Source organism: Schistocerca piceifrons, chromosome 8 (genome assembly GCF_021461385.2).
Source record: "Schistocerca piceifrons isolate TAMUIC-IGC-003096 chromosome 8, iqSchPice1.1, whole genome shotgun sequence".
Lineage (NCBI taxonomy): Eukaryota > Metazoa > Arthropoda > Insecta > Orthoptera > Acrididae > Schistocerca > Schistocerca piceifrons.
The window spans coordinates 420,582,178-420,605,115 of NC_060145.1; the positions used below are offsets into that span (position 1 = coordinate 420,582,178).

General features: G+C 41.0%; 1 protein-coding gene across 9 annotated transcripts in view; it reads right to left on the bottom strand.

The window, feature by feature from the left end:
* Positions 1–1,636: 1,636 nt before the first annotated feature.
* LOC124711858 overlaps positions 1,637–22,938 on the bottom strand; it is an 80,084-nt gene continuing 58,782 nt past the window's right edge. For all 9 annotated transcript variants that reach the window (XM_047242094.1, XM_047242093.1, XM_047242092.1 and 6 more), the window contains 2 exons: positions 7,736–7,795; positions 1,637–2,084 (listed from right to left, as the gene is read on the bottom strand). In XM_047242094.1, coding sequence (XP_047098050.1) covers positions 1,785–2,084; positions 7,736–7,795 — 360 coding nt within the window. In that variant the 3' untranslated portion in view covers positions 1,637–1,784. The remainder of the gene's footprint in view (positions 2,085–7,735; positions 7,796–22,938) is intronic.

Genomic DNA, 22,938 nt, shown 5'->3' on the forward strand with positions numbered 1-22,938 from the left:
GTCCTTCTTCAGAAATAGTAAATACATATGTTTACACAATCACAACTCGCACAAATGAGTCAGGTCACAGTTACCATAGACAGTGGTCATGTGTGTGTGTGTGTGTGTGTGTGTGTGTGTGTGTGTGTGTGTTTTCAACTTCCAATGAAGGACTTTTCTGTCTGAAAGTTTAATGTTTAGCACTCTTTTCATTGTGTCAGTCTGCAACTGAGTGCCTCCTCTATGTAATGAGTGCCAGTCTATCCCTTTTTATATTGTCATTATTCTATCTTGTACTTTTCCTTGTTTAGTTCACAACTACTATGAGATATGGAGTGCACAAAATTTCGTTTATGGTCAGTTTTTTTCTGCATTCTAAATACTGAATCTTTTTCAGAGAGTTGTGTTTTAGTTTTTCTGGCAAAAAATTTCAGTCAAACTGTTTTTTTCAAAGTGTAATGATATGTAAGTCTCATGAGGAGATCGACATTACCTCCCAATGGTTTGGGACATGTGAGGCCAATAAGTCACAAAGTGATTTATTTCTTTTATGCACATTTTCCTTCACCTTTATGTGGACTAGAGGGCAACAAATGCAACCTGTTTATTGATTTAATGGATCCAAATATGAGCTATAGACATATTGACTATCATCAGATTAGTAAATACTTATAATGAACTTTCATACAAAAACATATCCATTACTCAGTTCCAAGAAAATACTGTTTAACAGCTAACAGGTGCTGGTAACAATGCTATTGATATTCCTAAGCAAGTATAGCAGGAAAATTCCAACAGGAAAGACAGATACATATCACATAAGTGTTATCAGGGATTTAACAGTGAATCACAAATATGCAATAAGCAAACCTCCACAGTTTTTGTTGAAATGTCTGGCCTGTGAGAAATTCTGAATTTCTTCTTCAAAGTGCATAATTTGTGATGGGATTAGCAAGATGATACAGTTCAAAATAATTTGATCTAAAAAACTTAATTTAATTTTTGTGGTAATTCCTGTGTAAAATCTAAAACAATGATAAACAGAATACAGTGTTTCCTGAACAGTTAGTACATTCATAGAGTTTGTTGTGAGCTTGATAGATTGCAATGCGCTACAGTCCACATTGTGCTACACTGGACCCAGAATTGAACAGTCCACACACTGTTACATGGTATACTAGTCCCATAAGGGTATGTCTGTATAATGCCATTTTGCCCAAGTGCACTCACAGATACATGAAAACAAAAGTGCATGCAATGAAACCAGTGGAAAGATGCAATTCTCATGCAGGCCATGTTCACATGTTGTCTCATTGTCGAAATGTCTGCTATTGATCACCTTCTTTGCTCAGCAGTTGATGCTGTGTTTACTGTGATTGTCTGCAAATTGCACAAGAATGTCACTGTAAGATTTCAATTTTTTAATTGGGAAACAGGACAGCTGTATCTCTAAGCATGACCCTGTCATGCAAAATGCAATTTTCTGTAGAGATACAGCTAGAAATAACACTTTGTAACCTGGTAACTTGCTTCTTCATGTACCAGTCTGAGATATTTGTCTTGTGTTTTACAACAAAGCATTTCAGTTGATTGATTATTGTTGGATGTATGAATCACATATGGGATATTCTTAGTGGTTACATTAAGTTAGCTTTGATTAGGTAACTCCTACTTTATTTTATAAAAACATTATTTCAACAACATATACACATACAGAATTTTTTATAAACATCAAAAATAAAATAAATTAGGATACCTCATACAACACACAGTCTATCATTACAGTAAAGGAAGTATCGTCCACATTAACGATTGTCTTCCTCCATGTCCTCTCTCTCAATTTCTAATAATTTCCTTAGGAGCTCCACTTGTGCCACCTTTTTTAACCTTTCAGACTTGAGCCGCCTCAATTTCTGTGCAATTAATCTGCCAAAGTGTGAATATTCATCAGATTTCACTCGAGCATACTCTCTTCTAATAATTTCATATGCTGCTTCCTCTAAGCTGTACCTCTCTTCCAATTTCCTCTTTTTTGGAGTCAAATGTGAACGTGATTGGACAGGCCTAACCAAATCAACTCTTTTGGCTTCGTTTTTTGCTCCAACCTGCAGGCAACGTATCATATTGTACATCACAATGTAGTACATGTCTCCATAATGATGCTATTGAGTGTGCAAAATGATGTAGTAATGTAGCATGAAATGAACAGATATGAAGATAGTCATAAAAAAAAATTACATTGTGGCTGTACCTAAGACATTCACCAACAAATGTGCTGTAAAGATATACCTGTATTTCACACATTAAACATCATACAGCCATTTTCTTCAAAATCAGTCAAAATCACCTTTTGGATCAATGGATGCTGAGGATGTTAGTTCAGGAGAGGTAATGGCACAATCTTGGAGAAACATAACTTGCCCTGATACAGGTCTGATGTCTATGCCATGCATTCCAGGGCTTATCTGTGTCTTTGAAAAATGATAATGCAGGAAAATCAAACCAATTAAATCCATAATATTCTTCCACCCCATTTCCACCTTGCCTATTTTGGGATCTTTCACACTATAGCTAGAGTCACAAACAATAGTGATCAAATTTAGGCTTGATCCGCACACGTACGTCATGCATTCTCCGACAACCAGTGGGTGTTCAGTAACGTTCGCAGCACTCTGCTATGAATGCCATAGCTAATGAGACCATTAAAAGTGACTGTAGCGAATCGTTTAGCGAATTTCTACCCTACTTGCCATCGCTGATGGTGGTGGTAAGTGACAATTTCTGCATAAGCGAGCGAGGCACATAATTTGCAGGATTTCAAGTTCAAAGGATATGCATGCACATACCACAACTGTTACTTGGAACTAGCAACAAAGCAATTTCCATCTGTGCCTCGACATGTGAAAACCACCATAATTTGTGGATCAGATATAGCGGTAATAAGAAAGGAGTTCTTGTAGTCTTCAATAAATTATAGTGTCCATTCTTTCAAGTCAATAGGCCTCACCACTGCCAATAAGTTGCCTGGAACACCAAAACAACACAGAACACAAGGACACACACATGAGCAACAGCTGGTCACAATTACCTGTTGTCAGCTAAAATGTGCACAAGATTGCCACAAAGCTGACAATGCTCTTTCAAACATTTTTAAATGCTTTTGTTGAGAAAGAAAAGCTTCCCCATTATTATTTGTAATTTGTTATGTGAAGGGCTAGTTAAGCAAGTGAGATATACACACTGTTTTGACAGGTGTAAAGATTTTCCTGAGCTAATCGATTTGTTATTACATGACTGTTAAGGAATGATAAATGAGAGTGATGGCTCTGGTAACATTACTTTGTTAGTTTTTAAGTGGCCATTTCAGAAGTGCACAGGAAAACTGAAAAAGCCATGGGCCTAATACCATAAGTATGTAGTCAATGAACATTGCGGTTTAAACTGACTATTCTTAAGGAAAAGTTGAGTTTTTGCAGAATGACCATGAGCTAAGATCCGGAAACCAGATCTACCAGCGAGGGGTGGTATAGCATCGCCACTATTTTCCAGCACAGTGTTACTCAGTAAAATAGTGACACTGGCACAGCTATTGCAGAAGGTCCACCTCTGGGATCGTTTCCGCTGCAGCCAGCTTTCTGCCCTGGAGAGTTTCTGTTAGTGACAACGGCGGTGCAGCTGCTCAACTACCTACACCTGGCTGACATTCGCTCTACACCCCCATTCACAAGGGCAGATACTATTGCTAAGAGTAGTCTTCCTCTACAAAGATCACACAGGATACAACACCTTCTGGTGTGTCCTGCTTGGAGCTGCAGAGCTGTGCCCAGATGGCACATGCACTGCCACATACTCTGCACATCTGCATTTCTCCCAACCCTCTGGCATTACAGCAGGCTGTGGGCAGCCTGCCACATCAGCGCCTCCCACTCACTGCCTTCAGTACATACCACCAAGGAGTGCCACTAAGAGTGTTGTTGTTTCTTCTTCAATAAAATGTATGATCACGTGCCTCTGAGCAATTACCAGTCATTGCCCTGACAACGATCCCTTGTCTCAACTCAATCCTGCCACAGTAGAGGTCATCCACCCCAGTCCTCTACAATATGTCTGAAATGAGTTGAATGCAGACGCTATTAATGGGGAAATAATTGAATTCAGAGATGTGGAAACAACATATGAATAGAATGAAAGTCAAAAGACTGCCAAGAAAATTCTGAACTAGAACATAAAAGGCAGGTGAGATATAGGTCAGCCAAGGAAATTATGGACTTGTTGTTGTTGTTGTTGTTGTTGTTGTTGTGGTCTTCAGTCCTGAGACTGGTTTGATGCAGCTCTCCATGCTACTCTATCCTGTGCAAGCTTCTTCATCTCTCAGTACCTACTGCAACCTACATCCTTCTGAATCTGCTTAGTGTATTCATCTCTTGGTCTCCCCCTATGATTTTTACCCTCCACGTTGCCCTCCAATACTAAATTGGTGATCCCTTGATGCCTCAGAACATGTCCTACCAACCGATCCCTTCTTCTGGTCAAGTTGTGCCACAAACTTCTCTTCTCCCCAATCCTATTCAATACTTCCTCATTAGTTATGTGATCTACCCATCTAATCTTCAGCATTCTTCTGTAGCACCACATTTCGAAAGCTTCTATTCTCTTCTTGTCTAAACTGTTTATCGTCCACGTTTCACTTCCATACATGGCTACACTCCATACAAATACTTTCAGAAATAACTTCCTGACACTTAAATCTATACTCGATGTTAACAAATTTCTCTTCTTCAGAAACGCTTTCCTTGCCATATTATGGACTTAAACAGTCCTTTTACAATGTATTATGGACTTAAACATTGTAAAAGAAGAACAAGCATATACCTAATCTCTGCATGTAAGACAGTGATGAGAAATTATAGCCTCCTCAGTCTCTATGGAGCATATATGTTACATCCAAATTTTATTTTTTACTGGGTCAGGGAATCAAGCAAACTTGCTATGTCTAATTATAGCTTTTACTTAACACAATGTGCTTTCACCACATCACTTTTTCATCTCTGCATGTTCTCAGTAGCTAGCAGCGTATGTTGAAAAAAGCTATTTATCACAGTGTCAGTACAGTTTCGAAAAATAAAGGTACATTATGTTTGTTTCCAGTAATTTTGGACTAAAATGTGTTTAGATCATGCCGCAATATGCTAATGTATCCTACGCTATCAAATAAGTGATTGTTTATTTCATCACAATAAAGAAAAATGGGACTACATTTGGTAATGACTTATATTTTCTCATTCCAGTGATGTTGTTTTCATTATTTTTAGGTGTTTAATACTGACTTTCCCAAGTATTGCACACATTTCACTCATTTTATAACCTTAATGGTATTCACTTTGAACATGTTCTAAAATTCTGTGACTCACTTAAGTTTTTTAAATTTAGTATTTTATTCTTATTTTGCCCAAGAGTAATGCATTAACCACCAATATAAACTTTACAAAATCTAAGCTCAGGACTGAGGAAATTAAGTACCCCTGTTCAGAACATTTCACACCCACATGAACTTTGAGTCTTCCAAACCTGAGTCAGTTGTAATGGTATGTTGCATACTACACAATAATTCTGATCAATACAGTTACCAATATGTATGCTCCTCCAGAACATTTTGATAGTGATGACATAAAAGTTTGTATCATTGTTTCTGGCTATTATTGTGAACATGAAAACTGGTATGAGTGACAATTAAGTATGAAAATACCATTGCAGCTGCAAAAAAATGAACAGGAGGCTTTTATGAGTTATTTTGTAAACAAAGGCCATGTTCCATAATTATACTTCATTCAATGAACACCAATGTAGAATAAATTTGCAATTTCTTAATGAAAAACCAAAAAAATCAAATAAATAATTTTCTGTAAGGGGAAAAATGCTAAAAATTGTCTACCTTACTGAAATTTCATTGTTGCTTTATATTAGGCTCACATTATTCTGTTCACTGGTATTGCTGTCACATGCTTGCTGCTTCCTGAATTTCTGGGCATTTCCTCATTCAAACTAAAGCAAATATCAAATTTTTGGTGCATAAATTTCATCTGTAGATGCCCCAATTTTCATAGACTCCTTAACCTTCTTCATCTCCTGCTGGTAGCTGTTCCTTAAGTTATTTGTTTCCTTTACAACTGTTGCTTTCTGAAATGCAGTTAAATTTCTTCCTCTTTCTCCACAACTTGGGCTCATTCAACTTCCACCTCACATCCCTTGGCCAGCTTTTCCTTTAAGACATGGTGATAAATCCTTCCAAACACATTTCCTGTTGCTTCAGGAAATAAACCAACTCAATAATAAATGTGTAATGTCAGTTTGCAGCTGCCTGGTTGGTCCGTCTGTTGCCTCACCCCACACACACCTTTGTGGACTCTTCAGTTTGGTGCCAAATAAGATGGACTGTACAAACAAGTCAGACAATACACATGTTCTGGCCACTGGTCTTCTGATAGACTGCTCAGACTTAATCGACAATCCTGCCAGAGCTTGTTTGGGGCCTTCAGAAGGGTACTGATAAATAATGTCACTGGTCCTACATGACCAATCCATTTTCTTGGAATATTTCTGGAGGAGAAATTTCCCATATTTGTTGTATCCATTTCCTCATATTATTTGAAATAAAAACAATGACATTTATTATTTTCTAATTTCCAAATGACTGGAAATTAATTTTGAATCAGTTTACTATTGATGTCATTGCCATATAGTGAGATATTTATGATAACAAGTAAATATTTTGATGTGCCTTGATGTAGAATGGGTGAACTACTGTAGAGCTCTGTGTTTCATGCCCATTACTCAAATTGCAGATGCCCATCTGGTGTCAAATTCCAAAATTTTAATGTGATTGTAATTGTAAAGTTGAAGTGGAATGGAAAAAAATATGCCTATGACGGTGATCCTGACAACAGATTACTAATTATTTTTCTTGTGCCTTTGTTTGGAATCAGCACAGGCTCGGCATTGTTATGTATGGATTTGACAATGTTAGTTTAAGGGATGCCAGGGTGACCTTCCTGTCACCATCCCATTACCCCCCAGGACAAAATATATCTATCCCAACTGTCTATGTGTAATGTTTTTCTTGTGAAAATGAGCAAAGTCTTCCAAGATCTTTGTGAATCATGTAACTGAGGTAGTACTTTGGTACCAGCCTGGTATTCATCTAGCGGGATGTGGAAAACTGCTTGAAAACCACATCTATGCTGGCCTGCATTACGACGCCCGTCATCAATCCGTTGGATGGATTCAATCTGGGGTGGGTGCATCTCCCCCGTCCTGGAAGTCATGCCTTAACATGCACTGCTATCTGGGCAGGTAAGCTGAGGACATACAATTTGTCATGTTTCCACTAATTCATGTGAATCTTCAAGATGTTGAATGGGAAACTGGTGTCCATTGATCAAAAGCACAGCTGGAGCAATCTTTGCAAGATGAAGACCTCATGAAGAGAATTAATTTTTGCAATTAGACCTAGCAAAAATTTAAGAATATTTTACTTTTTCTACGATTTTAAGTTTCCTGATGAATTGGCGTTCAAAAATGGTGGAGTGGCAGAGAGGCACAACAACAATTGTCAGAGTGCTAAAAATCCATATCAAATGCATTCAGTTGACCGAAAACAATGTTTGAATGTTAATCTTTGTTGAGGTATTGTATATTCAAAGTACATAGAGCCAACTTTAAATGATATATAAGTAATAAAAAATAAAACTTGTATTACCTTTCTCTTAACATGTAATTTGAAATCACGTATGGTAAGAACTTCAGGAATTTCCATTTTCTGTAAAAGTGAATGTTGATTAGATTAACAGTGCTTCATTCACAACACATTATGTACACACACACACACACACACACACACACACACACACACACACACACACACAGTTAATTTAACTCCTTTTGTAAAAAGAAATTTATATTCTTATTACTTATTTATGAACTGGCACAGAAGATGCAGTCACAATGAACAGATATACTACTGCTGGCACCAATATCATACTTACTAGCAATCCTAATAAATAATATGCTTGGTCTTTAATTCAGTACTAAATATTAAATCTATAGTGATTAACAATTCCAGTTCTTTAGGCAGAGCTTTGCAGAACACAGCTACTTACCAGTCACAGCTTGTCACTCATTCCATCCCTGGTCTTTCCCATCCTGCACTGCTAGTTTGCGATATTTTTATGTATTTGGTTGTTTATATTCTTTCACAAATTCAACAAACAGTCCAATTTTTCAAATAATGCACTTATGGGTACCAATGCTATACAACCCTATTTTTAAGTGTGTTGATGTTTTATTTTGAAAATGCTATATTCATTAATTTATTTCAGCTACACCTTCAGTTTATTAATGCAGCTGTATTCCAATCTTAGTTTGATGTTCAATTTATGCACAGTCAGTTTCAAGACTACGTAATCTCATCATCAAATACTCAAAAACAGATATATAATCAGCCTCATCACAATTCTGACCATTTCTGCTCATATCTTCATACTCCCTCTCTCGGTCTACCACCACATTCTCTCCTCCCTCTCTCTGTGTACCAGATTCTGAAGCAATATTCAAATCATAAGCCATAAATACACATTTCCTCCTTTCTATAAAGCTGATGGCAAGGAAAAAACAAAAGAGCACATTGTTTTTGTCTGAAATTATACAAAAGGAAAACGAATATATATGTGAGACACAATTTATCTAATGAAACTCATGGCAAGAAAGAAAATGAAACCTCACATTTTTACAGTACAGCACATCAGTTTCTTTCTTGCCTGCACACTGTTGCTTAAACAAGTATATAGTGTCTATCTGGATATTTATTAATGTATCATATAAAAATATGAAGGAAATCTGTCAAGAACTTTTGAGATTTTTCGCAACAATGTTTCCCCTTTATATATCACATATATATATTTATATACATAATATGTTAAAAAATATGTAGCCTATGTCAATCCAAAGGTTCATTAGAGTATCATGTAAAAGTCTGAAGTAAATTCGTCAAGTTCTTTAGACATTTATGAATGTGCTGTCTCCATAAATTAGTATAGATAAATAATAATGAGCATGAAAAATACAAACAATACACAGAGGTGGTGGTGGTGGGTTTAAAGTTGGAAGGGACCAAACTGCATGGTCATTGGTCCCTTGTTCCAGTGCACCAAGTCCATGGGTTAAAATGGAAAACATACAAGAGACACCACAGGAGGTCAGGACCCTGACATACAAGAAACAGGCATAAGAGCTTAAAACAGTGGAGCAGATGACCAGGACTGGCTGATCATGAGAATAAAATAAAGGATGAGCCAGCCACTCTGTTCCATATTAAAATCTCTAACCTAAAATGACTAGGATAGAAAGCACTGGGAGACAAAAAACAGGAAGTAAAACTTAAACTGAAGAATAAAAATTAGCATCACGTATAAAATATAAAATGAAGTTAGCCATGGAGGCATCGTCTCCTAAAATAGAAGCAAGGGTGTCAGGGAGATTAAAATGCCATCTTAGAGTGGCGAGATATGGACAGTTCACCAAAATGTGGGCCACTGTCAAGCGGGAGTCGCAGTGACAACATGGCGGGACCTCACGCCAGAGAAGATAGCCATGCGTCAGCCAAGTGTGGCGGCAGAGGACCACAGAGTCCCTGCGAGAAGCCCGCAGAGAAGACTGCCACTCATTTGTGCTCTCCTTGATGGCACGGAGTTTATTGGGGGTAACTAAGCTGCGCCATTCAGCATCCCAAATCCCGAGAACTTTGCGGGCGTAACACCGAACGGAGGACAGGTTCTGGTACGACAATCTCCAGAAGCGGCTTATGAGTGGCCTGTTTGGCCAGGCTGTCAACAAGCTCATTTCCCGGGATTCCGACATGCCCCGGGGTCCATACAAAGACTACTGACTGACCAGATCGTTAGAGGGCATAAACAGACTCCTGGATGGAAACTACCAGGGGATGGCGTGGGTAGCACTGATCAATGGCCTATAAACCACTCAGCGAATCACTGCATACCATGTAGGACACACCGGGGCAGGAACGAATATGCTCAAAGGCACGTGAGATGGCCACCAGCTCGGCAGTGAAGACACTGCAGCCATCCGGCAAGGAGAGCTGTTCGATATGGGCCGAGTGAGCATAGGCAAAGCCTACACAACCCTCTACCAGGGAGCCATCAGTATAGATGACTTCAGAACCTCGGGATTCATCAAGGATGGATATGAAGTGACTGCAGAGTGCCTCAGGAGGAACAGAGACCTTACCGCGCGACAGGTCCAGCCATAGTTTTGGCCGAGGCACACGCCATGGAGGCATTGGAGTATGGGCCCGCACGAGACGCTGGAAAGGTAAGGACTCGAGTTCCACCAATAGGGAACGAACACGTACAGCAATCATTATCCCTGACTGGGGACACCGTTCCGGAAGAGGAACCACAGAGCTCGGGAACAAAAGACGATAGTTCGGGTGCTGAGGAGAGCTATGGATGTGCACTGCATAGTGGGCGAGCAGTTGGCAGCGCCTGATGTGCAATGGAGGGACTCCAGCCTCCACTAGGAGACTGTCCACTGGACTCGTTCAAAAAGCGCCTGTCGCTAAACAGACCCCGCAGTGGTGCACAGGATCAAGCAGTTTTAATGCCGAGGGTGCTGACGAACCATACACGATACTCCCATAGTCGATATGCGACTGAACTAGGGCTTTGTAGAACTGCAGCAACATAGAGCAATCTGCCCCCCAAGTGGTGTTGCCCAGGCAGCGGAGGGCGGTGATACGCCACAAGCACTTTCGCTTAAGTTGACGAATGTGGGGGAGCCATGTTAGTCGGGCATCGAAAACCAGTCCTAAAAAGCAATATGTTTCGACTATCCGTAGTAGATGGCCATCAAGGGCAAGGGCTGGGTCAGGGTGGACTGTCCATTGCGAACAGAAGTGCAAAATGCAGGTCTTGTCTGCAGAGCCCATGACTGTGCTTTCTGAATGGCTCCCTGTAGTCGGCGTTCAGCAACACCAATGGTTGAGGAACTGAAATAAAGGCAGAAATCATCAGTGTATAAGGAGGGCGACACTGACGGCCCTACAGCTGCTGCTAGGCCATTTATAGCGACCAAAAATAGTGGAACGCTCAATACAGAGCCCTGCGGAACCCCATTCTCTTGGATATGGGAGGAGCTAAAGGAGCCTCCTACTTGAACACTGAAGGTACGGAAGGAAAGTTCCGTATAAAAACTGGGAGCAAGCCACGGAGGCCCCACTCACGCAGCATGGCAATGATGTGGTGACACCAGGTCGTGTCGTAGGCCTTCCGTAAATCAAAAAAGACGGCGACCAGATATTGGCGCCTAGAAAATGCCGTGTGGACGGCAGACTCAAGGCACACCAAATTATCTGTCGTTGAGTGGCCTCGGCAGAATCCACCCTGGAATGGAGCCAGAAGGCCCCGAGACTCCAGGAGCCAACACAACCACCTGCTCACCATTCGTTCACGTAGTTTGCAGAGAATGTTGGTGAGGCTAATGGGACGGTAGCTGTTCACCTCCAGTGGGTTCTTGCCAGGTTTCAAAACGAGGATTACGGTACTTTGCCGCCACTGCAACGGGAATTCACCCCCAACCCAGATATGGTTGTAAAGGTCTAGGAGGCATCACTGGCAGTCCACCGAGAGGTGTTTCACCATCTAACAGTGGATGCGATCTGGTCTGGGAGCCATATCAGGGCAAGCGGCTAGGGCACTTTGGAATTCTCACTCACTGAATGGAACATTGTAGGATTCAGGGTGGTGCATGTGAAACGAAAGGCTCCGACGTTCCAACTGCTCTTTAATGGAGCAGAAGGCCAGTAGGTAATTCGCAGGATCATAACTCTGAGCAAAATGCTCTGCTAAGTGCTTGGCAATTGTGTCAGGGTCAGTACAAACTCCTCATTCAGTGAAAGCGAAGGGACACTGACAGGGGTCTGATAGCCATAGAGGCACCTAATCTTGGCCCAAAACCTGCGATGGAAAGGCACAGAGGCCAATGGTGGAGACATACCATTCCCAGCACGACTGCTTGTGTTGGTGAATGAGGCAGCGGGCCCGCGCACGGAGCCGTTTAAAGGTGATGAGGTGTTCTAATGAGGGATGCCGCTTGTGACACTGGAGCGCCCGCCTGCGATCTTTAATCGCCTCAGCGATCGCAGGCGACCACCAAGGCACAGTCCTCTACCGAGGGGATCCAGAAGAACAGGGAATGGCAGATTTCGCAGCACTAACGATGCCAGCGGTGTCTGAGTGAACCACTGCATCAATGGCGTCATTGGAAAGAAGCTCAATAGTGGCAACGGAGGAGAACAAGTTCCAGTCAGCCTTATTCATAGCCCACTTGCAGGGGCACCTAGAAGAATGATGCTGTGGCAGTGACAGAAAGATCGGAAATTGGTCACTACCGCACAAGTCATCGTGCACACTCCACTGGACACGTGGTAAGATGCTAGGGCTGCAGATCGAAAGGTCGATGCCTGAGTATGTGCCATGCACCACACTGAAATGTGTGAAGGCACCATCATTTGAAAGGGAAAGGTTGAGCTATACCAATACATGCTCAACGGTGGCGCCTCGGCCTGATGCCACTGATCCACTCCACAGAGGGTTATGGGCATTGAAGTTGCCCAGTAACAGAAAAGGGGGCAGCAATTGGGCTATCAGCGCAGTCAGGACATGCTGTGGAACATCACCATCCTGTGGAAGATACAGACTGCAGACAGTAACAGCCTGAGGTGTCCACACCCGAGCAGAGACAGCCTCTAAAGGTGTTCGTAGAGGAACAGACTCGCTGTGAAGGGAGTGAAGGACGTAGATGCAGACGCCACCAGATATCCTATCATAAGCTGCCCGGTTCCTATAATAACCCCGATAGCCACGGAGGGTGGGGGTTCGCATTGCCAGAAATCAAGTTTCTTGAAGAGCAATGCAGAGGAAAGGGTGAAGGCTGAGAAGTTGTCGGAGCTCAGCAAGATGGTGGAAGAAACTGCTGCAGTTCCACTGAAGGATGACATTGTCCATGGCTGAGAAAGGCGGGAAGGGACGGGGGAGGCAGATTACGCCGTTGGGTCACCTGCTGCCACCGATTGATTACCCATGCGAGTGACGTCCATTGCGTCCGAGGGTCCTGCGAGATCGAGGTCCTCAGTGGACACAAGAATCTCCACCTCATCCTCAGACGCAGAGCTTGTAGGTAGCGGTGGAGTAGGTGCCACCGCAGGTTCGTTGGTCTTAGGGGTCTTCACTTTCTCACGCTGTTCCTTTGGTTGCCCTTGCTGGGAGGGCTTTTTTGAGTCAGTCTCTGGGACCGAAGAGGATCACGAAGCTCAACGACCAGTGACCTGTGGCTTCTTAAGCCACTGGTGGGTGACTGCTGTGACACTGGTAGGAACCTGGGAAGGAAGTGACCAAGGGATCCCTTCCGAGCGAGAGAAGCCAAAGAAGACTTACGCTTCTCTGGCTTAGAAGTGGGGACTGGTGTCCCCAGTGGTTGAGGGGGTGCTGCTCCCAAGGTAGGTGGTGCGGGAGCAACAGAGAGAGAAGTGGCCCCCACCATCAAGGGGCCAGGTGTGGTCCTCTGGCTATGACAGCTGACGGTATGTGGTGCAGCTATGGGAACTGTAGCAGGAGTGACAGTGGCAGCACAAGATGACGTCATGCATACTGGATGAAGTCGTTCAAATTTCCGCATAGACTCAGTGTAGGTCAGTTGATCCAGGGTCTTGTATTCCATTATTTTCCATTCCTTCTGTAGGATCTTACAGCCCAGAGAGCAAGGGGGATGGTGCTCGCCGCAGTTGACACAGATGGGAGGCGGGGCACATGGAGTATCAGAAATTGCGACATATGAGGCTGGAAGCACAGCGGGAAGACATATGGCCGAACATTTGAAGTACCACATCGGGGGAGGGATATATAGCTTGACATTACAACAGTAGACCATCACTTGACCTTCTCCGGTAATGTGTCAGCTTCAAAGGCCAAGATGTAGGCACTGGTGGCAACTTGATGATCCCTCGGACCCCGGTGGATGTGCTGGACGAAATGGACACCTAGTCACTCTACGTTGGCACGCAGCTCGTCATTGGACTGTAAAAGAAGATCTCTGTGGAAAATAATGCCCTGGGCCATATTTAAGCTTTTATTGGGGGGAGGGGGGTGGGGGGGGGGGTGATAGTAACAGGAACATCTCCCCACTTCGTACAAGCGAGCAACGCTCGTGACTGGGCATAGGACGCTGTTTTTATCAAGACTGACCCTGACTGCATTTTGACAAGCCCTTCACCTCCCCGAACGTGTCCTCTAAATGCTCTAAAAAGAACTGCGGCTACACAGACACAAAGGATTCCCCGTCAGCTATGGTACAGACGAGATACCGGGGCGAATACATTTCACTGTCCCTCATAGCCTTTCGAACCTTCCTTAGTGTGGCCAAGGAGGGGAGCGATTTGGGGTCATACACCTTAGCTTTAAAGTGAGCCCTCGAACGCTTAGAGACTGCTGGTGGCTGGCCACCAGCAAGAGATGATGTGCCACACTTCATTGCGTGTCATCCACCCTGATGCCACCTACTCCGACCAAGGGTCCTCCCCATGGGCGCCACCCAGCCACAGCAAGGACCACCTGGCAGGATGGCCATTGCCGGGAGTCCTGATGCCCCAGGGAAATGGGCATCTACTCCTTAGCATACGTGGGGAGTTAATGGCGCAGGCATCAGTAGAGTGATCCCTGTGTTGTCAGAGGGCCACAACGAACAGGGTACATGGTGGCCCCATCACAACAGACTGGCTACCGTGCTGGATATTAGGTGCAATAAAGTCCATGGTCGTCGCCTCTGCAAAAAGCAACACTGCACAGTGCATAGTGGAAATTGCACCCAGGAACGCATCCTCACCCAAGAGGTGGAGAACGAGCAGAACGGCAATGCGACGACGATAAAGCTGGCTAGAGGTCTCAATGCATGATGGACAAAATGCACCATGTAAGGCGCCCTTCCCCAATTGGCTCGCTCTGCGGAAGAATTTGGAAAGATGGAGGTCAAACCTGAGAGGGGACCACCACATATAGGCCGAAATGTTTGAGACTCCTTTTAGTCACCTCTTACGACAAGCAGGAATACCGCGGGCATATTCTAACCCCCAAACCCATGGGGGGAGCATACAGAGTAATGGAAACTAGACATATGTACTAAACATATGTAGTACATACTGCAGTACATACTGCTTCCTAACAGTTACATAAGAAGAGCTACACAAAAACATTCTCATCCTAAACATCATACGTAGATTGTGGAAGCACACATCAGTGCCACCTGTCAGCAGTGTAGGTTTCATTTTTCCTTACATACACATACACACATACATACTTGTTCCATACATCATGAATACGAAATTTTGTAATGATGTGGAATGTGTCACTTTAACGTAAGTTTTCTTTACACAAAATAATTACAGTTACTACTTCATATCTAAAAACTCACCTATTGTGTAGAAGAAGTTGTCATTCAGAAATTCTTTTAATTTGTTTTTAAATGTTGGTTGCTATCTGTCAGACTTTTAATGCTATTTTGCAAATGACCGAAGATTTTTGTGGCAGCATAATTCACCCCTTTACGTGCCAATGTCAGATTTAACCCAGAATAGCAAAGAAAAGTGTTGTAGCTATGCACTTTGCTGCTATTTTTGAATTGGGATGGCTTATTAATAACAAATTTCATAAGTGAATATATGTATTGGGAAGGTACTGTGAATATCCCGAATTCCTTAAATAAATGTCTGCAAGGTGATCTTAGGTGGGCTCCAGCAATTATTCTGATTACACACTTTTGTGCAACGAACACTTTTTCTCTTGATGATGAATTACCTCAAAATATGCCGCCATATGAAAGCAGTGAATGAAAATAGGCATAGTAGTCTAATTTACTAATATGTTTATTACCAAAATTTACAATAACCCTAATTGCACAAGTCACTGAACCTAATTGTTTCAGCAGATCATCGATGTGTTACTTCCAATTCAATTTCTCAACGATGCACACATCCAGAAAATTTGAGTTTCTGTCTCAGCAACAGACTTCTGTTCATATTCTATATTTATCAGTGGTAATGTGCCATTTACTGTACAGAATTGTATATACTGTGTTTTCTCAAAATTTAGTGAGAGTCCATTTTCAGAGAACCACTTAATTATTTTCTGAAAAACATTATTTACAATTCCTTCAGCTGATTCTTGTTTGTTGGGTGTGATTGCTATACTTGCACCATTAGCAAAAAGAACTAACTTTGCATCTTCATGAATATAATGTGGGAAGTCATTAATGTAAATTAAAAAAAGTAAAGGACCCAAGACTGAACCTTGGGGGACACCATTCTTCATATCTCCCCAGTTAGAGGACTGTTGATTTTTGCACACTATCTGCATTGTTAGTTTCAACATTCCGCATTCTTCCAGTTAAATATGAATTAATCCATTTGTACACTTTCCCACTCACACCACAATACTTGAGCTTATCTAGAAGAATTCCACGATTCACACAATGAAAAGCCTTTGAGAGGTCACAATATACCACAAAAGGTGATGTTTGGTTATTCAATGCTTCTAATAATTGATCAGTAAAAGCATATATAACATTTTCTGTTGAAAAACTTTCTGAAAACCAAACTGACATTTTGTTAGTACTTCATTTGTACAAAAATGTGATGCTACTCCTTAATACAATATATTTTGAATAAAGCTGTCAGAAATGAGATTGGGCAGTAGTAGTTATGCAACGGTTTAACAATAGCGTATTGTAGTCTATCTGGGAAAAAAAACAACCTGTTTCAGTAAGCTACTACATATGTGGCTGACAACCCTGCTTATCTGTTGGGAACAAGCTTTTAGTACTTTGTTGGTATGCCATCAATTCCATGTGAGCTTCTGCTTTTAAGTGAACTTATTATTTTCCTAATTTCAGTAGGAGATGGGTTGAATTTCAATTTCCTCTTCCACATACTGCCTTGCATTATCTAATGAATAGCTGGATCCTATTTGCTCTACAACACTTAGAAAATTATTATCAAAAATGTTTTGTACTTCTGACTTCTTGTTAACAAACATTTCATTGAGTTTGATAGGAATAAAGTCTTCCTGTGCTCTCGGCTGCCATGTTTCCCTTTTATCAATATTCCAAAATGTTTAATTTTATTATCAGATGTGCTAATCTTAGACATAATGCACGTACTTCTACACTTTTTAATAACTTTTCTTAATACAGTGCAGTAGTTTTTATAATGTTTCAGTGTTTCTGGATCATTACTCCTCCTAGCTATAAGATACGTTTCCTTTTCCTGTTTAAAGATGCGTTTATCCCTTTAATAAGCCATGGCATTTTAGGTGGTTTCTTACAATTATGTTTCACTGTTTTCTTAGGGAAATGATTTTCAAATGTACTCACAAAGGTATCATGAAATAGGTTCCCTGTACACCTAATCCCACTCTGTTGCAAGCTTTCCCTAAAATTTTCAAGTCTTAAATCTATTTAACGCACTATTTTGGAGGACTGTTTTGCATTACTGTATGGAGCAATGTCAGATACTGTAACGAGCTGTGCATCATAATCAGACAGACAATCCTTAATAGGAAAAGTTTTTATTTGATTAAATTTATCTTGGTCTATAAAAACATTATCTATCAGTGTGCCACTTTCCTGTCCCACCCAAGTAGGAAAATCAATAACTGACATCAAACTGAAAGAACCAAGTAATATTTCAAGGTCAAGTTTTCTATCTGACTCTTTCAGAAAATCTACACTGAAATCCCCACAAACAATAATTTTCTTCCCTCTCTCTGACACATAGCACAACAAAGAATCCAAGTTTTTCAAAAATTGCTGAAAATTTCCCAATGGGGACCTATACACAGCTACAATTATAAAAGTACCATTATTTAATTTAAGCTCACAAGCATATGCTTCTATATGTTGCTCTACACAAAATTTGTTAGTTCCCAATTTTTTCACACTATGACAGATTTTAACAGATATCGCAACTCCTCCTCGCTCCATAGTGTCTCTACTTACATATGCTGAAAGCTTGTATCCACCTACATTTACCATTTCCATGCCTGTAACTATATGATGTTCAGACAGGCATAGTACATCTACTCCACCCTCAGTTTCTAAATCTTCTAAACAAACAGGAAGCTCATCTCCCTTGTTTTTTAATCCCCTGATATTCCGATGCAATATACTAACATTATTTTTCACTGTACCTTTTTGAGAATCTTGTGACATACAAACATTATTTTTCACTGTACTTTATGATAATTTTGTGATATTTTAACATCTCTAATACCTGCCTGTCTGGGCTTCTCATTAAGCTTAATTTCAATCAACTTTGGATGATTGGGCACTGATCTTAGCCTAAAAAAGAGGTACTCCCATGAGTTTCAGTGCCCCCCCCCCCACCCTTAAAGATTTTGCTATCATTGCAGCCAATTTACCCTTCCCTTTCCTACTAAGATGCAGGCCATGTCTTGTGAAGTCCCGCCTACCAGTACCATCAACAGGAACCAAACCTATGCCTGACAAAGTAGCCACCCGAAGCAGCTGATCTAGCTCCCTCGTGACAGAGCTGTTCAATTGGGGCCAATCACACTGCGTGAAAGCAGGAACCAAGCCAACATTTGTATGATTCATTGCAGATGCTATTTTTAACAGTTCACATTAAATACAGTAGCCCTGATCCCTATCAATACTGTTCCCCGCTCCACCCAATACCACAACATGATCCTCCTTTGTAAAACCCTTGGACAATGATCCTACATCCTCTGTCACTTGGCTAAGACATCCACTGGGCTTGAAAATACTTGTGACCTGGTACCTGTCACCTAATTTTTTTCTGCAGGATATGGCCCACACCTCTTCGATGGCTACTACCTAACAACAGAACTTCCCTCCTGCTTTCTATTTTTTTGAAATGATTGGTTTCCTAGTGATAGATTGTTGAGTGCTGACTACACTTACATCCACTTGAGCCTCTTCCTTAGTTGACTGAGGTAGCAAGGCAAATCTACTGTTTGTGCCAATGATGAAATTGTCAGACACTGTTCTCTTCCGTGGCCCCCATTCCTTGATACCACTTCCCACGTCTTCACCCTTCTCCCCCCTTAACATCACCAGTTATTCCCTAGCACTATTCAATTCGGCCTTATGGGCTCTAATCTTTCCTATTCCTTGAACATACTCTGCAATACCAAGTAATACACCCTTTTGCTTCCCCAATTCCCATGCCACTACATTCCCTGTAATGTAACGATCTGTCACAACAGTTGCACAGAACCACAGAACTAACTTTCCTACATCAGCTCAAACACTTGTCACTCAAAGTTGTTTACAATATTTTTCAAAATTTATCTACGCAATAACAGTAATATTATAATAACTACAGATCACAAGAGTCACTAAAGTTATGTGGAACACTAATATACGTGTATACTATTAATATAGAAACGTAACGCACTTAAACTAACATTAAAAATCAAAACTTGCATACCTGAAAAATTAGGCAAAGATCGTGTATGTGCAATACATACACTGCGCATTTTGAAAGGAAGTAAAAGATAAAACTTAAAACCTCTAATTCCCTGAGTAGATACGGTGCTACTAAATACATGTGTAATGAAAACAACCTAAATTCTTCACTTAATACTTAAACAAATGTCTTAAAGTTGTACATAAACCTATGTCTGAAGTACATGGAAACCAGCTCTCACGTTATGTTTTTGTTTTTTCAAGAACTACTTTGAAATGAGTGAAACCTTCAATAGATGATATGAAACAGACTCTAATTAACTTCCTTACAGTGTAATATTAACTTAATTGATGGTTATTATAGAATTAATTACTTATCATCACGAGCTCAATATTCAAGTGTGGCGGCCTGTGCCTTCAAGAGATGCACTTGTATTATTTGACTTCCTGCTACTATAGACAGATGATGGGTGGGCCCTTGTGACACCCTGAGTTCGACAGTTTGGCTGGTATGCACTTGTTACCTTTTAACTACTAAAATACCTAAATTTCTCCTTACTTTTGTTGTTCATTACAATTTGTATTTTGCATTATGATACCTGCAATGGGGTGATTATGAGCCAACTCTATTTTCTGTGTGTGCCCTATGATGAGACCTTATAGGCTCAAAAGCAAATGAACATGAATGGACCATCAAAACAAAACAGTGTAATACAACTCTATGAAGAAACTGACAATACTGCAGGAATAAATTGAACAACTGCTGAAAAACATCAATATGGGTGTCCTGATCACCATGGAATCCATGAAATGTCTACAATCATTTTACACATGTTGCTGTTGTGGCCAGTCAAGAGACTGGTTGGATGCAGCTCTCCATGCTACTCTATCCTGTGCAAGCATCTTCATCTCTGAACAAGTACTGCAACTTACATCATTCCAAATTTGCTTAATGTATCCATCTCTTGGTCTCTCTCTACAATTTTTACCCTCCATGCTTCCCTCCAGTACTAAATTGGTAATCCCTTGATGCCTCAAAACATGCCCTACCAACGGATCCCTTCTTCTAGTCAAGTTGTGCCACAAATTCCTCATCTCCCCAATTCTAATCAGTACCTCCTCAATAGTTACTTGATTTACCCATCTAATCTTCAGCATTATTCTGTAGCACCACATTTCAAAAGCTTCTACTCTCTTCTTGTCTACACTCTTTATTGTCCATGTTTCACTTCCAGACATGATTACACTCCATAAAAGTACTTTCCTTGCCATAGCCAGTCTACATTTTATAATCTCTCTACTTCGACCATCAACAGTTACTTTGCTCCGCGAACTGCAAAATTATTCACTACTTTAAGAAAACCCATTCACTACTTTAAGCATCTCATTTCCTGATTGGATTCCCTTAGCATAACCTAATTTAATTTGACTACAATCCATTATCCTAGTTTTGCTTTTGTTGATGTTCATCTAATATCCCACTTTCAAGACACTATCCATTCCATTCAGCTGCTCTTCCAGGTCCTTTGCTGTCTCCGACAGAATTACAGTGTCATGGGCAAACCTCAAAGTTTTTGTTTCTTCTCCATGGATTTTAATTCCTACTCCACATTTTTCTTTTGTTTCCTTTACTGCTTGCTCAAAATACAGACTGAACACCAGGGATCGGCTACAGCCCAGTCTCACTCCCTTCTCAATCACTGTTTCCCTTTTCAACCCCTCGAGTCTTGCAATTGCCATGTGGTTTCTGTACAAATTGTAAATAGCCTTTCGCTCTCTGTATTTTATGCCTGCCACCTTCAAAATTTGAAGAAAGTATTCCAGTCAACATTGTCAAAAGCTTTTCCTAAGTCTACAAATGCTAGAAATGTAGGTTTGTCTTTCATTAACCTATCTTCTAAGATAAATCGTAGGGTCAACATCGCCTTGCGTGTTCAAACACTTCTATGGAATCCAAACTGATCTTCCCCAACGGCAGCTTCTACCAGTTTTTCCATTCGTTTGTAAAGAATTCGTGTTAGTATTTTGCAACCATAACTTATTAAACTGATGGTTCAGTTATTTTCACACCTGTCAACACCTGCTTTCTTTGGGTTTGGAATTATATTCTTCTAGAAATCTGTGGCTATTTTGCCTTTCTCATACATCTTGCTCATCAGATGGAAAAGTTTTGTCATGGCTGGCTCTCCCAAGGCTATCAATAGTTCTAATGGAATTTTGTCAACTCCTGGGCCTTGTTTTGACTTACGTCTTTCAGTGTTCTGTCAAATTCTTCATGCAGTATCATACCTCCCATTTTATCTTCATATAGCTCTCTTCCATTTCCACACTACTGCCCTCAGGTACATCGCTCTTGTATAGACCCTCTAAATACCCCTTCCACCTTTCTGTTTTCCGTTCTTTACTTAGGACTGGTTTTTCATCTGAGCACTTGATATTCATTTAGATGGTTCTCTTTTCTCCAAAGGTCTCTTTAATTTTCCTGTAGACACTCAGCCCTTGTGAGGCAAACTGAGGAGCTACTTGATTGAGAAGTAGTGGCTCTGGTCTCAGAAAATGGCATATGGCCAGGAGAGTGGTGTACTGATCACATGCTCCTCAATGTCTGCATCCAGTGATGCCCGTGGGCTGAGGATGACACAACAGCCAGATGGTACTGTTGGGCCTTTATAGTCTGTTCAGGAGGAGTTTAGAGTTTTTTAGTATCTCTCTTACCCCAAGTGATATATGCTTCTACATCCTTACATTTGTCCTCCAGCCACTTTGCACTTCCTGTTGATCTCAATTTTGAGACGTTTGTATTCCTTTTTGTCTGCTTTATTTACTGCATTTTTATATTTTCTTCTTTCATCATTTAAACTCAATCACTCTTCAGTTACCCAAGGATATCAACTAACCCTAATCTTTTTACATATTTGATCCTCTGCAGCCTTCACTATTTAATCTCTCAAAGATGCCAATTTTCTTCTACTGTATTTCTTTCCTGTTCTTGTCAACCATTCCCTAATGCTCTCCCTGAAACTCTCTACAGCATCTGGTTCCTTTGGTTTTATCCTGGTCCCATCTCCTTGGATTCCTACCTTTTTGCAGTTTCTTCAGTTTTAATCTACAGTTCATAACCAATAAATTACAGAGTCCACATCTGACCCTGAAAATGTCTCACAATTTAAAACCTGGTTCCTAAATCTCTGTCTTATCATTATATAGTCTATCTGAAACCTTCCAATGTCTCCATGCCTCTTCCACATGTACAACCTTCTTTCGCAATTCTTAAACCAAGAGTTAGCTATGATTAAGTTATGCTCTGTGCAAAATTCTACCACGCAGCTTCCTCTTTCGTTCCTTACCCCCAATCCATGTTCACTTACTACTTTTCCTTCTCTTCCTTTCCCA